The sequence below is a fragment of the Zingiber officinale genome, chromosome 1A (assembly GCF_018446385.1).
Source record: "Zingiber officinale cultivar Zhangliang chromosome 1A, Zo_v1.1, whole genome shotgun sequence".
NCBI classification, from domain to species: domain Eukaryota; kingdom Viridiplantae; phylum Streptophyta; class Magnoliopsida; order Zingiberales; family Zingiberaceae; genus Zingiber; species Zingiber officinale.
In genome coordinates this window covers 23,354,709-23,372,353 of record NC_055987.1, presented here as the reverse complement: position 1 = coordinate 23,372,353, position 17,645 = coordinate 23,354,709, and the positions used below count along the sequence as shown (strand labels likewise).

At 38.8% G+C, this 17,645-nt stretch overlaps 3 protein-coding genes across 3 annotated transcripts; 1 reads left to right on the top strand and 2 right to left on the bottom strand.

The window, feature by feature from the left end:
* The first annotated feature begins 931 nt into the window (after positions 1-931).
* On the top strand, positions 932-2,741 carry LOC122001152 (probable methyltransferase At1g29790). The gene has a single exon (XM_042555759.1). It carries the CDS (start codon positions 1,347-1,349, stop codon positions 2,661-2,663), a length of 1,317 nt encoding a protein of 438 aa, XP_042411693.1. The 5' UTR covers positions 932-1,346; the 3' UTR covers positions 2,664-2,741.
* A 6,417-nt stretch (positions 2,742-9,158) lies between these two features.
* LOC122001143 (ethylene-responsive transcription factor ERF019-like) lies at positions 9,159-9,866 on the bottom strand. The gene has a single exon (XM_042555747.1). The coding sequence runs from the start codon at positions 9,787-9,789 to the stop codon at positions 9,349-9,351; it is 441 nt and encodes a 146-aa protein (XP_042411681.1). The 5' UTR covers positions 9,790-9,866; the 3' UTR covers positions 9,159-9,348.
* A 999-nt stretch (positions 9,867-10,865) lies between these two features.
* Positions 10,866-16,839, bottom strand: LOC122001140 (inorganic pyrophosphatase TTM2-like). Its single transcript, XM_042555734.1, has 11 exons — positions 16,492-16,839; positions 16,172-16,286; positions 15,843-16,038; positions 15,501-15,614; positions 15,217-15,390; positions 14,291-14,485; positions 13,107-13,229; positions 12,900-13,024; positions 11,895-12,012; positions 11,488-11,733; positions 10,866-11,257 (listed from the first exon to the last, which is right to left on the bottom strand). The coding sequence occupies exons 1-11, from the start codon at positions 16,826-16,828 to the stop codon at positions 11,054-11,056; spliced, it is 1,947 nt and encodes a 648-aa protein (XP_042411668.1). The 5' UTR covers positions 16,829-16,839; the 3' UTR covers positions 10,866-11,053.
* Between the last annotated feature and the right edge of the window lie 806 nt (positions 16,840-17,645).

Genomic DNA, 17,645 nt, shown 5'->3' with positions numbered 1-17,645 from the left:
AGTTTGATTCGTTTAAGTTATATTCGGACTCGAGCTCGAGCGAGCTTTTATCACAAAGCTCGAGCTCGGCTCGTTTTAGAATTTTCAGTCTCGCGAACAGTTTGAGCTCGGCTCGTTTTAGAATTTTCAGTCTCGCGAACAGTTTGAGCTCGGCTCGTTATTAACTCGATTATCAAAGTTAACGAGCCTAACTCGTTAAGCGAGCTCAGGCTCGTTTTCGAGCTCGTTTAGAGCTCATTTTTGACTCGTTTTAGAACTCTTTTTTTTGCTCATTTAAGGCTCGTTTTAGAACTTATTTTTTGGCTCGTTTTTGGCTCGTTTAAGACTCGTTTTAAGGCTCGGTTTAAGGCTCATTTTAAAGCTCATTTTTTTGACTCGTGAGCCTATAAACGAACATGTTCGCGAGCTCACGAGCCGAATATCCTTAAGTTCGAGCTTGACTCGATAAAACTGTCGAGCTCGAAATCGAGCTCGGCTCGATAAGATAAACGAACGAACTTGAATGAATTTTTTACCGAATCGAACTCCGAATAGCTCGTGAACTGTTTGATTCATTTACATCCCCAGATGAGAATATGATTATTCCATGTATGAGTAAGAAAAAAAAACAATTCTGGTTACATTTTCTTTTCCCCCAGAATTTCTACAAGTTTAGATACAACCTACAATGGAATTAAGGTGACAAAACCCACCTACTAAAGTCAAATCCAAGCAAAAGGCTTAGTCAAATCCAACCCAAATCTACCTACTAAAGTCGTCTAAAGTACGAGTAGACCCAAAGCTACCTACTAAACTAGTAAAGTCGTCTAAAGCTCGGTATTTTAAACCTCAGCCCAACTTCATCAACAATGAGACATTTCAGAGGCCGAGTCCTCCCTGTCTCCAGTTGTGCTTCTGCAAATCTTGGAACCCGAGTCCCATAAGTCCACAGTTAATAAAAGGAATCGATTTCCCATCCATCCGAGTCAATTTAATCAGATATAACATTCTTTCTCAAGTGGGAAGATCATTATTCTGGGCGAGGTCGGTGCGTTGATTATTTATTCAGGCGTAACACTCCCGGTCGTCTATTTCACAAGCTCACTCTGCTCGATCGCCTCGCTCGCTCATATTTTATCACTTTAGATCTTTCTTTTTTATCAATTATTTATAGATTTTTTGGTGTAAGGTCTAATGGAAGACTTGGCGAAGCAGCAATTAAGCCGAATTTAATGCTTCCTCGAAACTCTATTTGAGTGTTTTGTGGAGCTTGACTATGGCCATGTGCTGGAGCAAACAATCCCTATAAATCCTGCTCTTTGTTTCGTCTTCTTCTTCATCCCCCTTCAAGAAATTGTTGCGCAGAGATGGGCAGCGAGGATGACCGCGCCAGATTGAAGCCATGCCACTCGCAGAGCGCGATATGCTCCAAGCTAAAGATTCTGCTGCTGCTGCTGGTAACTAATCTGCTTTCAATTTTTCTCTTTGTCGGGAACTTCGATTGGATGGGGCCGGCGGTGCATCTACGGGACTCCGGCATTCTCCTCCGGGAGCTGAACGCCACCCAGCGCCAGCTGTCCGACAGCCAGTCTCAGGTGTCTCTGCTCAGCAGGCGGCTCGGGACCGCCAACTCTCTGCTCGAGACGCTTTTGATGGAGATCGGCAAGGTCCAACGGGAGGCGGGGTCGCCGGAAGGGGAGCTGGAAAAGTGGGCCAGCCAACTCACAGGCGAGCTCAAGCTCGTCGTTGGGTCGCACAAACTCCCCTTCGGGTACACCCCCAACATCGGTTCCGATGAGCTCTACCCGGTGCTCGGCAGCGCCTGTCGCCTGTACGAGGAGGAGCTGGCGGAGTACATGAGCTACGATGTGGGCGGCGAGTGCCCCTCCGACGAAGTGTTCTCGCAGCGGCTGATGCTGAAGGGGTGCGAGCCCCTGCCGCGGCGGCGGTGCCACCCCAAGTCGCCGGCAGGGTACGTGGAACCTGCGCCGGTCCCGGAGAGCCTGTGGGCGATTCCGGCGGACACGAGCATCACGTGGGACGCGTACACCTGCAAGAACTACTCGTGCCTGGTGAACCGGGGGAAGGCGCAGGGGTCGTACGACTGCAAGGACTGCTTCGACCTGCAGGCGGGGCGGGAGAAGCACCGGTGGCTGCAGGGCAACGGGGAGCTGGACTACGCCATCGACGAGGTTCTGGCGATGAAGCCGGCGGGGACCATCCGAGTGGGGCTGGACATCGGCGGTGGGTCGGGGACGTTCGCGGCGCGGATGTGGGAGCGGAACGTGACGGTGGTGACGAGCAGCATGAACTTCGACGGCCCGTTCAACAACTTCATCGCTTCCCGGGGGCTGGTGGCGATATACTTCAGCGTCGCGCACCGACTGCCGTTCTACGACAACACCCTCGACCTGGTGCACTCCATGCACGTCCTCAGCAACTGGATCCCCGACGCGATCCTGGAATTCGCGCTGTTCGACATCTACCGGGTGCTGCGGCCAGGCGGCCTCTTCTGGCTCGACCATTTCTTCTGCCTCGGCGAGCAGTTCAACGTCACCTACGTCCCCATGTTCGAGCGCATCGGGTTCTGGAAGCGACGGTGGAACGCCGGCCGGAAGCTGGACCGCGGCATCGAGATGAACGAGTGGTATCTCTCCGCCCTCCTTGAGAAGCCCATGACATAGTTTTTTTTTTTTTTTTTTTACTTTTTAATCTATTGACCAATTAATTTCTGTATTTCTAAGTGGGTACTTGAAAAAGGGTGCAATATGAAATGGGCATAACCATGTGGGTACTATTACTATTGAATAAATAGTAGTCATATATTCAGCATTGTTTCTTGCTCCGTTTCGTATTTTGTTACGACTGCATCGTTGATGTCCGTCTTTCAGGGCTTAGACTATAGCGTCACGTTCACATCGTTATTTGTGTGGGGGTAAAAGAAGTCAATGTTCATGTCATTTTATCTACTATATAGACGTGGCTAAATATAATATTCTGAAACAGAGGAGAATAAACGATCAGGAAAAGGAATGGGAGGCAAAATAAAAAAAAAAAAAATCTTTTAGATGGTCAATGCCATGAAAACATGTAATTGATTAAAAAAAGTGCTCAAATAATTCATTTGCAACAATATTATTAGTGATACGGATCCCTAGCTAGTTCAATTATTTTACTGAGCCATTATTTTCTGAGTCATACTAAATTGAGCGAACTAGTTCCAATTGATCTGATATGTTGATGTGTCGATTTAGATAGACCCACTGATTTGTTGAGCTATTGATGTAGCTCGATGTGCCAAGTTAGTCCAATCGGTCGACATGTCGACCTACTGAGTTAGTTCGAGCTACCGGACTAGTTTGAGTCGTCAGGCGGGGAGTGGACCCATCGGATCCACGAGCACACAACAAAGAATGAGAGGAACCTTTGTTGAGGTAATCGGCACTTCTTCATGCTTTGGGTTTATTGAGGGAGTTTTTGAAGAATCTGCTACACCGCCTCCTGATCGATCTGTCTTTGAAAGTCTTTTCGGGACAGTAACAATCCCCCTTGAGTCATGTCACCTGCGGATCTAGGATCCTCGATAGTTTTCCCTGGTTCTATCATCTTAACTTCTCAGTCCAGGTGTCGTTTCCCACAGACGATGTAAATTTGTTCCTGTGTGAAACCACAATCTCATGAGTCAACGATGAGCAATTGTCGTTGAGAAGATTGCATCTGACACGAGAATGAGAGGACTGCCATAAGATCTTACGGGCACTTAGCAAAACGGATTAGAGCTAAGAGAAAATGAAAGTTATGAAGTAGTCAAGTTTTGATGGTTATGTGCGCATATCTATACACGTGGGAGCAAACATTTTTTTATAGAGCCATATCTATACCCCCGTCAGACATGTGTTCCAAGATGCAAAATAAATGGCTACGCTATTCATGTCTTCCGGAATTAAATAACTACATTACTCACATCCTTTAGGAGGTAATAGTTATGTTATTCACATTTGTCGAGGGTAGCGACTCAACAAGCCATGTAAGATGTGAGTCCCATTCGTGAGAGTAAAGAGACTGAGTAAAGAGGGAGTCGAGTAATTGTGCTCTTGAAGTCAGACTCCTAACTGAGAGAGTCGGGAGACTGAGCTAAGGAGTCGAATGATCGAATTCTTGAAGTCAGGCTCCTAAACTGATGGAGTCGGACGATCGAGATGTTCTAATTTGACGATTGACATGAGAGAGTCGGATGTCTGGAGTTACATCCTTTTAAGTAGAACTTTGCTCGGCTCTTGACAATGACATGTGGAAACCTCCACTGTTTACCACTTCAAAAGCAATGGGTTTCGATAGATCAATTAGATATCTTGATATTGAGAAATATGCGTCCAGATGCATTTATAGAATTTAGAAGTTTTGAATTGTATTTCTGGGCAAAAGAATAAGTCAATCCGATTAGATTATATATTTTATTAGAATTATTTATTTATAGTCTTAAAGGTGATTTAGTCTTTTATCTTTTCAATTTAGAGTTTATTTTTTTTTACAATTAACTATATACGGCTTTGTACTCTTTATTTCTTAATTACTTTTGAGATTCATCAAATCAAGACGATTACTTTTTTTTAACGTCAATTTCTACATGATATTAGAGTCTTTATCTTTATATATTTTTTTATAATTTAATTGAAGAACTGTTAATTCGATCTACAACTTTCATCTTCATCTTTATGTTTTTTAGTGCAACTGTACAATTTTGATTGAGTTTCTTTTGTTTTCGTAATACTTGGTTTTGTTTAGTGTTCAGTTATTTGTGAACACAATTTGTTCTATCATCATGAGTGATCACACAGAAGACTCGTTTCAATCGATCAGTGTCCAACTAAAAGGAAAAAATTATTCGTATTGGGGATATGTTATGAAAACTTTTTTACGAGAAAAATCTATGTGGGGATATGTTTCAGGTGTGCGAGTTTAACCTACGGATATCAATGCTGATGATTATGCAAAGTCGTTGGATGTTTGAGAGACTGATAATGTGAATATTATTACGTGGATCAATAATTTTGTTTCACACTCCATTGGTGCGCAGTTGACCAAGTACGAGATAGCCAAAGAGGTTTGAGATCATCTGACAAGATTATATATCCAATCTAACTTTGTCAAATATTGTCATTTGGAAGTAGATATCCGTGCACTTCGGCAGCAAGATATGGACATCCAAGATTTTTATTCTGTCATGTCAGAACTATGGGACCAATTAGCACTCACAGAATTTTCAGAATTGAGAGTGTTCTCAACTTATGTCACTTGTAGAGAAGAACAACGTTTGGTCCAATTCTTGATGGCTCTTTATGATGACTTTGAAGGATTGCGTGAAACAATTTTGCATCATAGTCCACTCTCTTCTGTTGATTCAGTAGTACATGAATTGCTAGTTGAGGAGATTTGTCTTAAGTCTCAAGTTGACAAGAGGATTGTTGCACCATCTATGCCATCTGTTTTTGTAGCACCACAGTAGTTTATGCTGCATAATCAAAGTAGGTCAAGTTCGAAGTTTCTAGTGATGAGTGTGCTTATTGTAAAGAAAAAAGACATTGGAAGTCTCAGTGTCCATTATTGTTGAACAAAGGTAAACTACCGTAGAAGTAAAAATGACCACTACAACAACAATATCAACAGCAACGAACTCAACAACCACCATTGCTACATTAAAATGCTTCATGGAAATATGGTAATCAACCACAACAGTTGCCAAATGGACAATCTCAATCTAGTAATACAGTAGTTGCCTCCTCTTTAGATTTGCATATATTTGGGCAGTTTCAACAATTCTTTGCTTCACAACCCTCTGCCATGTCTGCTTCTTCTCATATAGCCTTGTTATCCTCTGGTTCTTCAGGTATATCTTCCTTTTATGGATCTTAGATTCTGGGGTCTCATCATATGCCACCTAACTTATCATATGTTATCTCCTTACCTTCTAATTCATCTTTATCAGTTATGACAACTGATGGTACTCTGATGCCATTATTAGGTGTTGATTATGTTGTTACAATTTACTTGTCTCTTCCTGATGTCTATTATATTCCTAGTCTTGCGCCTAATCTTGTTTCTGTTAGTCAATTGTCTGAGTCAGGATATTTAATTTTTTTTCTTTTTCTAATTGTTATGTACAGGACTCGCGATCTCAGAAGGTGATTGTGATAGGCCGTAGGCAAGGGGGACTCTGTGTCTTGGATAAGCTTCAAGTACCAGATGTTGCAACTTCTAGTATTGATTTGTCATCTTTCTGATTGAGTCATTCTTCTTCTGATTTTTATTTGTGACATACTCGTCTAGGTCATTTTTCAGTCTCTTGTTTATAATTTTTAGCTTCGTTTGGAGTATTAAAACTTTAAAAAGTCATGATATTTCAGATTGTAGTGATTGTAAACTGGTAAAATTTTCTGCATTACCTTTTAATAAAAGTCTATCTTTTTCTCCTAATCATTTTGATCTTATCCATTCTGATGTATGAGGGTCTTCTCCTGTTACTACAAAAGGGAAATCAAGATATTATATTTCTTTTATTGATGATTGCACTCGCTATACTTGGATTTATCTTATGAAACACATATATGATTATCTTATCATCTTCAATAACTTTAAAACTCTTGTCAAAACTTAATATTCAGCAGTTATCAAGTCTTTTCATTGTGATTTGGGAGGCGAATATACTTCCAATAAATTTTCTCATTTACTTGCATCAGAAGTACTATACATCAAAACTCGTGTTAAGAAACACTTGACATAATGGGGTTGCAGAGAGAAAGCATAGACATCTTGTTAAGACAGCTTATTCATTTTTATTGTCTGTAGATATTTCTAGTATTTTTTTGGGGAGAAGCAGTTCTTACTGCTACTCATGTAATTAATATGATTCTAACTTCTCATAATTCAGGTTTGTCTCCTTTTCAAAAATTGTATGGTCATGCTCCTGATTATTTTTTTTACGTGTTTTTGGTTGTACCTGTTTTGTTCTCCAACCATACATTGAGCGTAATAAGTTGCCCCCTAAGTTTGCTTTGTGTGTCTTCCTAGGTTATGGTGTTGGTCAAAATGAATACTGTTGTTTTGATCTAGTTAGTAACAAATTGTATATCTCTCGTCATGTTATGTTTCTTGAGCATATTCCTTTTTTCTCCATACCTCTTCTACCACATGACATGACTTATGCAGATCTTATTCACATTGATCCCTTCAGTACTAACACCGACGAAACCTCCCCCACGACTACTCTTCCACATGACGGCTTCACTGCATCTGATATTCTCGAGACATCTCCTCCACCTCCCTCGCTTGTGACTGTTCCATCACCTTTAGAGATTGCGGACAATTCTATTTGTCGGTCTACACGTCCTCGTAAGTCTACTAAACTGCCCGATTTTACTTATTCTTGTTATTCTACTTTGCATCTTTTGTTGCCTCTGTTCATCATCTGTCTGAGCCTTTGTCCTATACAGAAGTTGTTGGTAATCCTCTTTGATAGAATGCTATGGACGAGGAATTAGCTGCTTTGCATCATATTCATACTTGGGATTTGGTACCTTTGCCACTAGAGAAATATGCCATTGGTTTTCATTTGGTCTATAAGATCAAAACTAAATCTGATGGTTCTGTCCAACGGTACAAAACTCATATTATTGCTCAAGGTTACTCTCAGGAGTATGACATGAATTATGAGAAAACTTTTGTTCATGTTGCTAAAATGACCATTGTTCGTATGTTAATTGTTGTTGCCTCTGTTCGTCAATGGAAAATATCTCAGATGGATGTTAAAAATGCTTTCTTGAATGATGATTTTCAAGAAGAAGTGTATATGGTGCCTCCTCCTAGAATTTTTCACCGATTTGGTGAAGTTTGCAGGCTTCGCAAAGCTCTCTATAGACTCAAACAAGCACCATGTGCTTGGTTTACGAAGTTCTCCATGGTGATTACCTCACTTGACTTTCATCACAGTAATCATAATTCATCTTTATTTGTCAAGAGTACGCATGCATGTCGTATATTTTTATCTTTATATGTGGATGACATGATAATTATTGGTGATGATTTTGATGGAATTGAGTCTTTGAAGTTTGAATTAGCTTGTTGTTTCACTATAAATTATGAAAGACTTGGGTTTACTACACTATTTTTTAGGGATCGAGATTGCCTCTTCACCTAAAGGTTATTTCTTATCTCAGTCAAAGTACATTGCTGATCTATTTGAGCATGAACATCTCATTGACAATAGGGTAGTTGATACTTCCCTTGAGACTAATGCTAAGTACTCTCCATCAGATGGTTCACCTTTGCCAAATCCTAACCTCTACCGTACAGTTGTGGGAAGCTTGTCTTATCTCATTGTGACTCGTCCTGATATTACGTATGCTGTACATGTGGTTAGTCAGTTTGTCACTGCACTGACCACAGTTCATTGGGCTACTGTTCCTCACATTCTTCGATATCTTCGGGAAACTCAGTTTCAGAGTCTCTTATTCTCTGCTACTTCCTCGTTAAAGCTCTGTGCATACTCTGATGTTGATTGGGCGGGTAACCTTACGGATCATAAGTCGACCATCGGCTTCTGTATTTTTCTTGGAGATTCTTTTATCTCTTGGAAGATATGAAAATTTTTCTTTAGAAATCCACTACTTTTCATTGTGATAATCAAAGTGTCACTCAGATTGCGCGCAGTATAATTTTTCATGAGAGAACGAATCATATTGAGATAGATTGTCATTTCCCTCGTCATCATCTACAGTTTGGCACTATCACACTATCTTTTGTTCTTTCATGGCTACATATAGCTGATATATTTACCAACGTTCATTTCACTTCGCGCTTCCGGTTTTTGTCTAACAAACTATCAATACTTCTTGTTGTAGTATTGTGAGTTTGAGGAGGATATTAAATTATATAATTTTATTAGAATTATTTGTTTATAACCTTGAGAGTAATTTAATTATTTTACCTTTTCAATTTAAAATTTTTCTTGTAATTGCTTTGTATTCTTTATTTTTAATTACTTTTAGAATTCACCAAACCAACTATTTTTTGTTTTGCATCAATTTCTACAAATCTCATATAAATTCCTTTTGAAAAAAAAAGACTTAAAACATTCAAGTCAGACAAACAATAAAGAGTCAGCTCTACAAATATCTCTCGTATGATTAAAGCAGTCAGATGTCTTCCCTTTCACTAAAATTATGAAGAAACAGGGCCTCTTGACAGTAATGAACAATGATTTCTTCCTATAATCCAGACTTTAATAGCGTCTCCAGCCCTGAATGAGATTTTAGCGCCTATATTTATGAATTGTCTATAATTTTCAGTCGAGAATATGAAAAACAAGAGTATCTAACAAGCATCTCCGATGATCTCCTCCCTTTGCCTTCCAATTCTACTTCCCCTGATCGCCTCCTGTCGAACCTCATCCAGCATCTCCGGTTCCACCGGCTCCACCGGCTGTGCTGCCGCCGCCTGCGGTGACGTAAGAACAACTAGCTGAGCATCGACGTCCATCCCGGACTCCGACGCAACTCTCTGCACTGAGGTCGGAGACAAACTGGCCCACGCGAGTCCGGCCACGCGGTCAGGGAAGTTGAGGCCGCAGGGGGCCCCGGGGCCGTGGAGAAAGAACACAGCGGTGTCATGGGCGACGGCGGCGGCCTCGGGCGTGGAGTAGGAGCCCAGCCACAGGCGCTCGCGGGTGCCCGGCACGCGGATCTCCGACACCCACTTGCCCCAAGGCCTTCGGCGCGCCCCCTTGTACTTCCTCTCGCTGGTTGGTGGATTCATATCGTCTCTCTTCTTTCCGACCGGCCGGCAGCGCTGTGGTGGCGATGGACAACCGGAAGGGAAACTGAAGAGCTTCGAGTCAGACCCGTTTATTTATAAGCTGGCAACTCAGATTAGAAGTCAACCATTTTGAAGGTTGACCTTTGGGGAGAGCGTGGGAGTTTGACTGAAAAATATTTCTAGTGTGTTGGGGGAGGATGACGCGGAGTCAAAAGTTTCCTAGTCAAAGTCAAAACGGCAAGGCAGTGAGAGGGCGGGATACGGAATCAGTTTTTGCGTTATCACTGGTCGGAGGCTGATTTGGGCACGTGGGATCTGAGATGGGACACAACCGTCTCGTTTAGGCCATCGACCGGAGCACTTTCTGTGACCGTGTTCAAATTGGATTTAGTATATTTGTATGTGGTATTAAACCAAAATACGAAAGCAGGAAGTAAATCATCATGCTTCCTGTTACGCCTAAATCCATCGTTATCGTTATCGAATTACTGTAGCTCTAGCTCACAGCCAAAACTAGCTAGCTAGAAGATTCTAGTGCTCTGTGCAAAGGCCAAAGTCCTCGACCACGAGTATAACTAAATCCTTGTCAACCATAAGATAAATTAAACAAGCGTGCGCTCGGTGGACCAAAAGGAATCTTGAGTTTATGCGACTAAAAAACTTTCAAAATAAAAAAATGATAACTTTATCAACTCAAAATTTAAAGTTAATTAGGGGTGAGTATTTATTTAAAATTAATTAAATTAATCCAACTGAACTTATTTTTTTCAAACAAACTAAATTAATCAAATTTAAAAAAACAAACAAATTAAATCATTAAAATATTGATTAATTTAGTTTGTTTGTTTAAATGATAACTTGGATTTAAATCATTAAATCATTTAAAAATTTTTACCTTAAAAATTTAATTAATTCAATATATTCGATTTAACCAAATACTAAATTTAAAAACTAAAATAACTAAATTAATAGGATTTTTTTTTTAAAAAAATATAAATAAAACGAACTAAATTTTAAAATTCGATCGATTTATTTAATTTAATTGAATTTTTACTGAAGGTCATGCCCAATAACAATTAGCATCTACATTCTCGAGAGGCGGAAAAGAAGAATCAGTGCCGGAAAAAACTATGAATCTTCTCTCCCAAAAATATGGAAAGCAATGATGACAAAAAAAAACAAAAGACTGTAACTATGAGGGACCAGTTTTTTCTAGTCCTGCAACCTGAGCTAAATAATGCTGATACGACTCGGCCTTGATTTTTTAGTCTTGCTTAAAACGTTTCAAAAGAAAACTGCTGATGCCGCCAACCACCACTATCATGACTGGAGTCCCAATGAACATGAAATCGAGTAGTTTATTTTTGCTCTGAATTCTTTGTTGTTTGGTCAAGTGCTCACTCACTAAGGTCGAAATGTTACTCAAACGTTGCATGATTTGGTGATGTCCTCGCGTGATGAGCAGGAGCTGCAAATAATGAAAGACATCAGCATTATCTTCTAGAACAAAATAGCAATTGTGATCCTTAATAGTACAATAAAAGATGAATTCCAATTATGGGAAGAACATGTTTACGACAATAGATGTTGAGGAATATGTGAGAAGAACATGTTGAGTTACAAAAAGACTTTTGAAAAACCTCCAATTAGAAACATTGTATTTTTGAAAAAAAGAAGTTAATCAAAGGCCAGACATACCTCATCTGTCAGGGTTAAATCTTTGTTTAGTTTGGGCGAAGAAGATGAACTGGGCAGGAGGGTGTCATTGCCTTGGTTAGACACAGACATTAATGACGGAAGAGTTTCACTTTCAAGAAATAAACGTTGTGTACTTGCCACAAATTTCTGGGAACTAAACATTGAGTTGAGTTCTTCCATTTGTGAGCTAAGCACATAAATCCTTTCAGTTAGAGTTGATATCTGTTCTGAGAGTTGACCATTTTCCTACATAGGACATACCCGAAATAAATACAAAAGTACCTTATTAATTTGTCCTATAGCCAGAATTTGCCAGCATGAACGCACACACACCAACATCCCGTGAATCAAAATTGAACAGTAAACATTAAGAATTTTCATCAGCATACTGATTAGTTAAAGGTCACCTGGCTGATTGCAGATGATTCAAAGGCGTGTCTCTTAGAACTTCTGCCATTGATGGTAAGTGCAGTGAGCTTAGCCACGCTTTTGTCCTCATGCGTCGAGTAGGAGCGAGATATTACTCTGAACAAATGCAAATACAAGAACCTTAGGGAATTATTAAAGATCTATACTAGGTTGTTAGCTGATAATTGAACATACGTTGTCAATAAAATTATAGAACTAAAGATCAGCTAGTGACATCAAAAACCAAAGAACAGAGAGAGGAAAAAGAAAGCTCGGAAAAGGAAGTGATCGGCGCTGTTAAAACTCCTGGAAGAACATGGTTGTTGTAAGGTGTAAGGTTGAAGGAGTTGGGGCGGCAAACAGAAGGGACCATGCATGGGCAGTGTTTTCATTAGTGAGGGAGGACAAGTTCAGGTCAGAATCACTCTGAGAAAAGGAAAGCAAAAGGAAAAATATATATATAAATGAATAAAATGCTTTCATGGGAATTAAATTTGGGTTGCCATAATAGGCCTTGAGACTAACTCACATGCACAGGTGACGAGTGACTAATTGTGTCTTTCCACATCCTTGCACATTATAATCGCAAGTATTCTCTAAATCTTCAAGCCACTCACAAGCCTCCAACAGACAAGTAGTAAGAGGCTTGCGTGGCTTGAAGATTTAGAGAATGCTTGTGTATATAATCTGCAAGGGTATGGAAACATATATACATTTAACTCCTGGTGATGTATCTTACATTCATTTTGTTTAACAGAGATTCAAATACCAACAAGTTGAATGAAAATATTTGAGAATCATGCATTAGCTTTTAATCAACAAGTTAAAGAGCATCAGGTAGAGAATTTGACTGCATTGAAAGTGGTTAAGTATTGCAGAGTCTTTGACAAGGTGTATAGCAAAAACTGTTTCTGGAGTATTTCTGATGCTGGGTAGATCAATCATTGAGCAGGATAAATAAAAGTTACTGTAGTCATGATTATATAGAGGTTAAGATTCCTGACCTGGTAGAATTCTTATTTTCCTTTAAAACCGTATTTCTAGATGCCTGTTCAGGAGCTTCTCTAGGACTAAAGACCATTTCATGATCATATGGACTTAGCTTTCGCTGCAAATCATCTGGCAATGCCTACACATCAAATAAAGAATAGAACACCAATTATCCTATAGATGATGGCATAAAAATTTCAACTTTTATAAATAAATAATACCATTGATTCATTCACGAGCTTTTCCAGTTGAATCTGTTCAATGTAAGTATGAGGAATGTAAGAACCTTCCAAACCCAACTGCTCTGCTATGTACTTGACAGACTTTCGTTCTTTTCCTTCTACCTTTTATCATAATTAGGACAATTCTCAATCATACAAGGTTCAAGTATAATTGTTGTTGCGCCAAAGAGAATAAAGAACAGTAGGTAGCACAGTTAACACCATTGTGTAGATATACACAGCCTTATGGCAATTTTACTGCTAAGCAAGGACTGTCCTCTCAAAGCTCACAATTTGACACTTTTGAAAAGCGGCTTATGCACCTGCCTAGGCATCTTAGTGTAGGGATCACGACGCATGCATGATATGCAATCTCTTTACATTGTTCAAGGACTAGATGTGCGAGATGAGTCCCTATACCTTCTATGCATTGAAAAGGAGAAAAACTAGTCCGGATTAGATGATCAAGAACTAAGGAATTTTGTGATGATTTTTCTCTACTAGAGATAACATAAAACATTTATTTTGCAAGTGATAAACACTTTAGTCATCATATGCATGTTAGTAGTTACTAATAATATGACCTATGCACATTTATTTCATATATGTTAAAAATAGTATGTGAAATTATGTTTGGATAGATTGATAAATCCACTTGGTATTTGTTAGTCATTTTATCACTATAAATACTTTTAATATATTTTAAAATTAATCTCATATCCACGCATACAATGTATGTTATCTAGTGAGATTGGCGCTCGGGGTAAGTGTTATCACTTTACTGCCACAAGTTATGTAATGAGACTAGCACTCACTGCCTAAAAACTTCTTCAAAACCTAAGATGAAGATGCCAAATTTGTTATTTCAATTTCTACCATGCCTATTAAAGTGACAAACAGACGATAACAATACCCTACATTAAAATATAATTGGAAAAAGAATCTAAAGACGGGATGTTACATTAGACTATTGGAGCGGAAAGAAGTTATATTTGCAAAGAATCAGAAACCAAAGTGACTGAATAAAATTTGTTAACATGAATCTCTTCTTAACTAAAGCTGTCAATTAGTATATTTATCTAAAGATACATACGTACTTAACAAATGCATCTTCCAATAAATCCAAGGCAATGTATGATGAAATAGTGGAAATGATGATTTCATGAAATAAGAAATAGAGTTACCTGTATATAGCAATGATTCAATTGTTCTAACCAATCAAGCTTTACAACTACTTGATCATCAGAGAATACATGGCTGTTTCTTTTTAAAATAGCTGCAATGCTATAGCCTAGTGCCATTAACCCACCAAGAAGACGCACACCAACTTGAAAAGTAATTCTCGGTGAAATGATGAAGGGGTTGTCTGTGACCCATTCCTAAGCATTCACCCGGTTGAACAATAATTAAACTTTACAGATTTAATCAGAATGAATACATGTTTATAGGCAAGAAGATCCATGTTATAATAACAATTAGAGAGATAGGTAGACATTCTGTAGAGTGCTTATTGAATGGTAAAAGTGACCGCTATTTATGGATCAATTCTTTCAGCTAAGTAGGTCATGATAGAACTACTCTACCAAACAATGGCTTGCTTCAATGGAATTACAAAACTCAAGAAAATAAAATTTGAAGAACCAAAATTTTCCATAAATGAGCAAAAACAATATAACCAAAGCCTAAAAATGCAATAATCTACAAAAGATCAAGAATCTGAAATTTTAACATGATGCACGAGGTTGAAAGTACACGCACAAGCATGGATTTGGCTACTATTAGTTACAAAAATAACTTAGTTATGATAAAATGTCACAAGTACCACTTGGAGCTTATCAGGATTGCAATTGTAGATACTCTTACATTTGAACAATAAATATACCAGTAAGAGTATCAAGATAGAAGCCTAGAGCATAATTGTCAAAGAAAGTTCAAAACAAACAAGTCTAAGGTTCGGATTTAGTGTAAAACGATAAAGAGAAACTAGTAATACAGAATTATGTTTGCTGCAGATCATAAGCCTATTGACCTTGCTAAGATATTATAACATTGTTATTATACTAAAATTGTCAAACTAGAATCCACATGGAGAAAAGATAAAAGAGCAAACCTCAAACATAAGGTTGTACTTCCCATCCTTGTTTCTCATTCGTAAATAAGAGTGGCACGTTTCTGGATCTTCACCTGGTGGTAATAGATAAATGTCATAAGTTTCCTCTCTAACTTCTTCGTGTTCTTCAGAGAGAACAGACTTAATTTGGTCCACTGAAACAGTCTTTGTTGACTACAATATTGGACAATACTTATTAGTACAAGTGAAAATGAGAAAAAAAAAGAACAGTAAATTACCAAGCCAAATTTACAAGAAAAAAAAGGGAAAAACAAACACTAAACCTTTAAAGTATAGGTTGGATTCTGGAAGCCTGTGAACGGGTTGAACTTGTTCTTAATTTTTATATGCGCTGTTTGCAGGTCTGGCTCAATGAAAGCCTTGTACATTGGATAGACCTGCAAATATACTGCATGGGTTTAATTTTAACTTTTAAATACCTTTTTATTTGAGAAAAGGCATATGATTAAATACTTAGTGAAAGCAGAGAAAAGAAGCTATATTTGACAAAACCAAAAAAGAATAAATCTTATGAACTAGTTCATCATGCAAGTAAAAAAGTAAGTGCATCCAGCTGAAAAAGTATATAATTTTTTGAAAAAAAGAAGAGTTTGAAGGTAAATGACCGTTTCTGTAATTTGATAAATTATTTCTTCAGGTCCTTGTCCAGCACGCTGTATGTCTCTCAAAACTCTTTTGACAAGGTCAAAATGTACACCGCCCGTCACGGAAACACGAAGGTCAAGTAAAGGGCGCAATTTGTCACTCAAAGCATAGATACCTTCCAGAATGACTATTCGAGAGCTCGGCACATCAACAGTCCTGCTAGGAAGACAAGCAAAATGATAGCTTATGTTTATCGTAATCAGACATCTAGCAGTTCTGTTGGGCTTAAAATCAAGCTCAATCTTGAAAATCAACCCCTTTGCCACAGAGAACTTCATAAAAAGATTACCTGTATCCTATGCGACTGCTAGCTTTAAAATCATATATCGGCACCTGAACAGATCTCCCTTCTTTTAGTCCTCCAATGTTTTCCAACAATGTGCTATAATCTGTTATTCGCGGATCTAAAAGCAAATTGCATATATTAGAAGTTTGCAATTACTAAAAAGCTTTAAAGCTGGGAAGTATAGATTGTAAGTTAACAAAAAGAACACAACTGCATTCAGTGAGGTGTGAAAGATGAAACCATTCATAAATATGAAATAAGGAAAAGAGATTGGGAAGTTAAATGTGAAAATGGCAAAACAATGAACTCAGAGAATAAGTTACCATCAAAATTTTTATCAACAATACGACTTGGATCATTATAGTTGTCCATTGATATTACAGCTACATCTGGCAGGAAATCAAGAATTTTATCTGTAAATACTGTCTTCCCTGCCCCAGAAGGGCCAGCCACTCCAACCAAAATAATCCCATCGTTGCTTTGTGCCAACAACTGGCATGCACGGAGTACAACATAGAAGCCCTTTTCAAATGATAATGAACCTTGAATTGGAACAACTTCATAACGATTACAATCCTTCCGCTTCACCAATCGAACTCGATCTCTTAGAAGTCCGTGCCTAGGCTCTGATGAGTGATTCATAGAATCATACTGATCCATCAAGGAAATCAAAAAATTCCTGCAACAAAAACAGACTGAAGGATGAAAATGAGAAGTTATTGGAAGCGATAAGATGGTAACATTCTAAAATCTTAGTTCAGAATAATACCTAATGGTAATCTAAATGCACGCAGAAAAAACACTAAAAACAAAAAACGAGACAGAAATCTATGGATAAGAGAACATCAAAAACAAACAATTGATTGCTTATAAATACGAATGCAGACGGTGTGAGTCATAGCAATACAACTTGTGCTTCACTCTAATCACACAAATCATTGCAAGGGAGTGAGGTGCAAGATCAAGGAACTAAATCAAATTAACACTTTTAGTAAAACAAACAAACAATTAAACAAAAAACTACCGAAAAATGCAAAACTAATTAACCTATATTTTCACAGGTCAAGAAGCGCGCTCAGTTAGTATTCATCAAATAATCCCGCATGAAGGAGCAACACATCTTCCATTGGCTAACCAAAAATGAAAAGGAAACCAAAATTCCTCGTTACCGAAGAAACCCGGAGGCTTCAAGAAGATGAATTAAACCCAGCAACAACGAAACAGACGTCGAGTACTCTTTTTAACAAAAGATGAGAAATGGCGTAAGTTTCTCAATGGGAGCAAGAAAACACCTACCCCTGCGGTCGAGATGAGCGGATAGCGGAGCAGATGTTCTATGTAAGGCGGTAGATGGGGATCAGGAGCGCAGCAAAAGTATCGTGGAACGGCGACGTCGGGCCGAGGGAGAGTAGATTGTTCGAGAAGCGCTCGCGAGAGGAGCGGGGCTCGCAAATTGATTCCGCCGAGTACATCATGG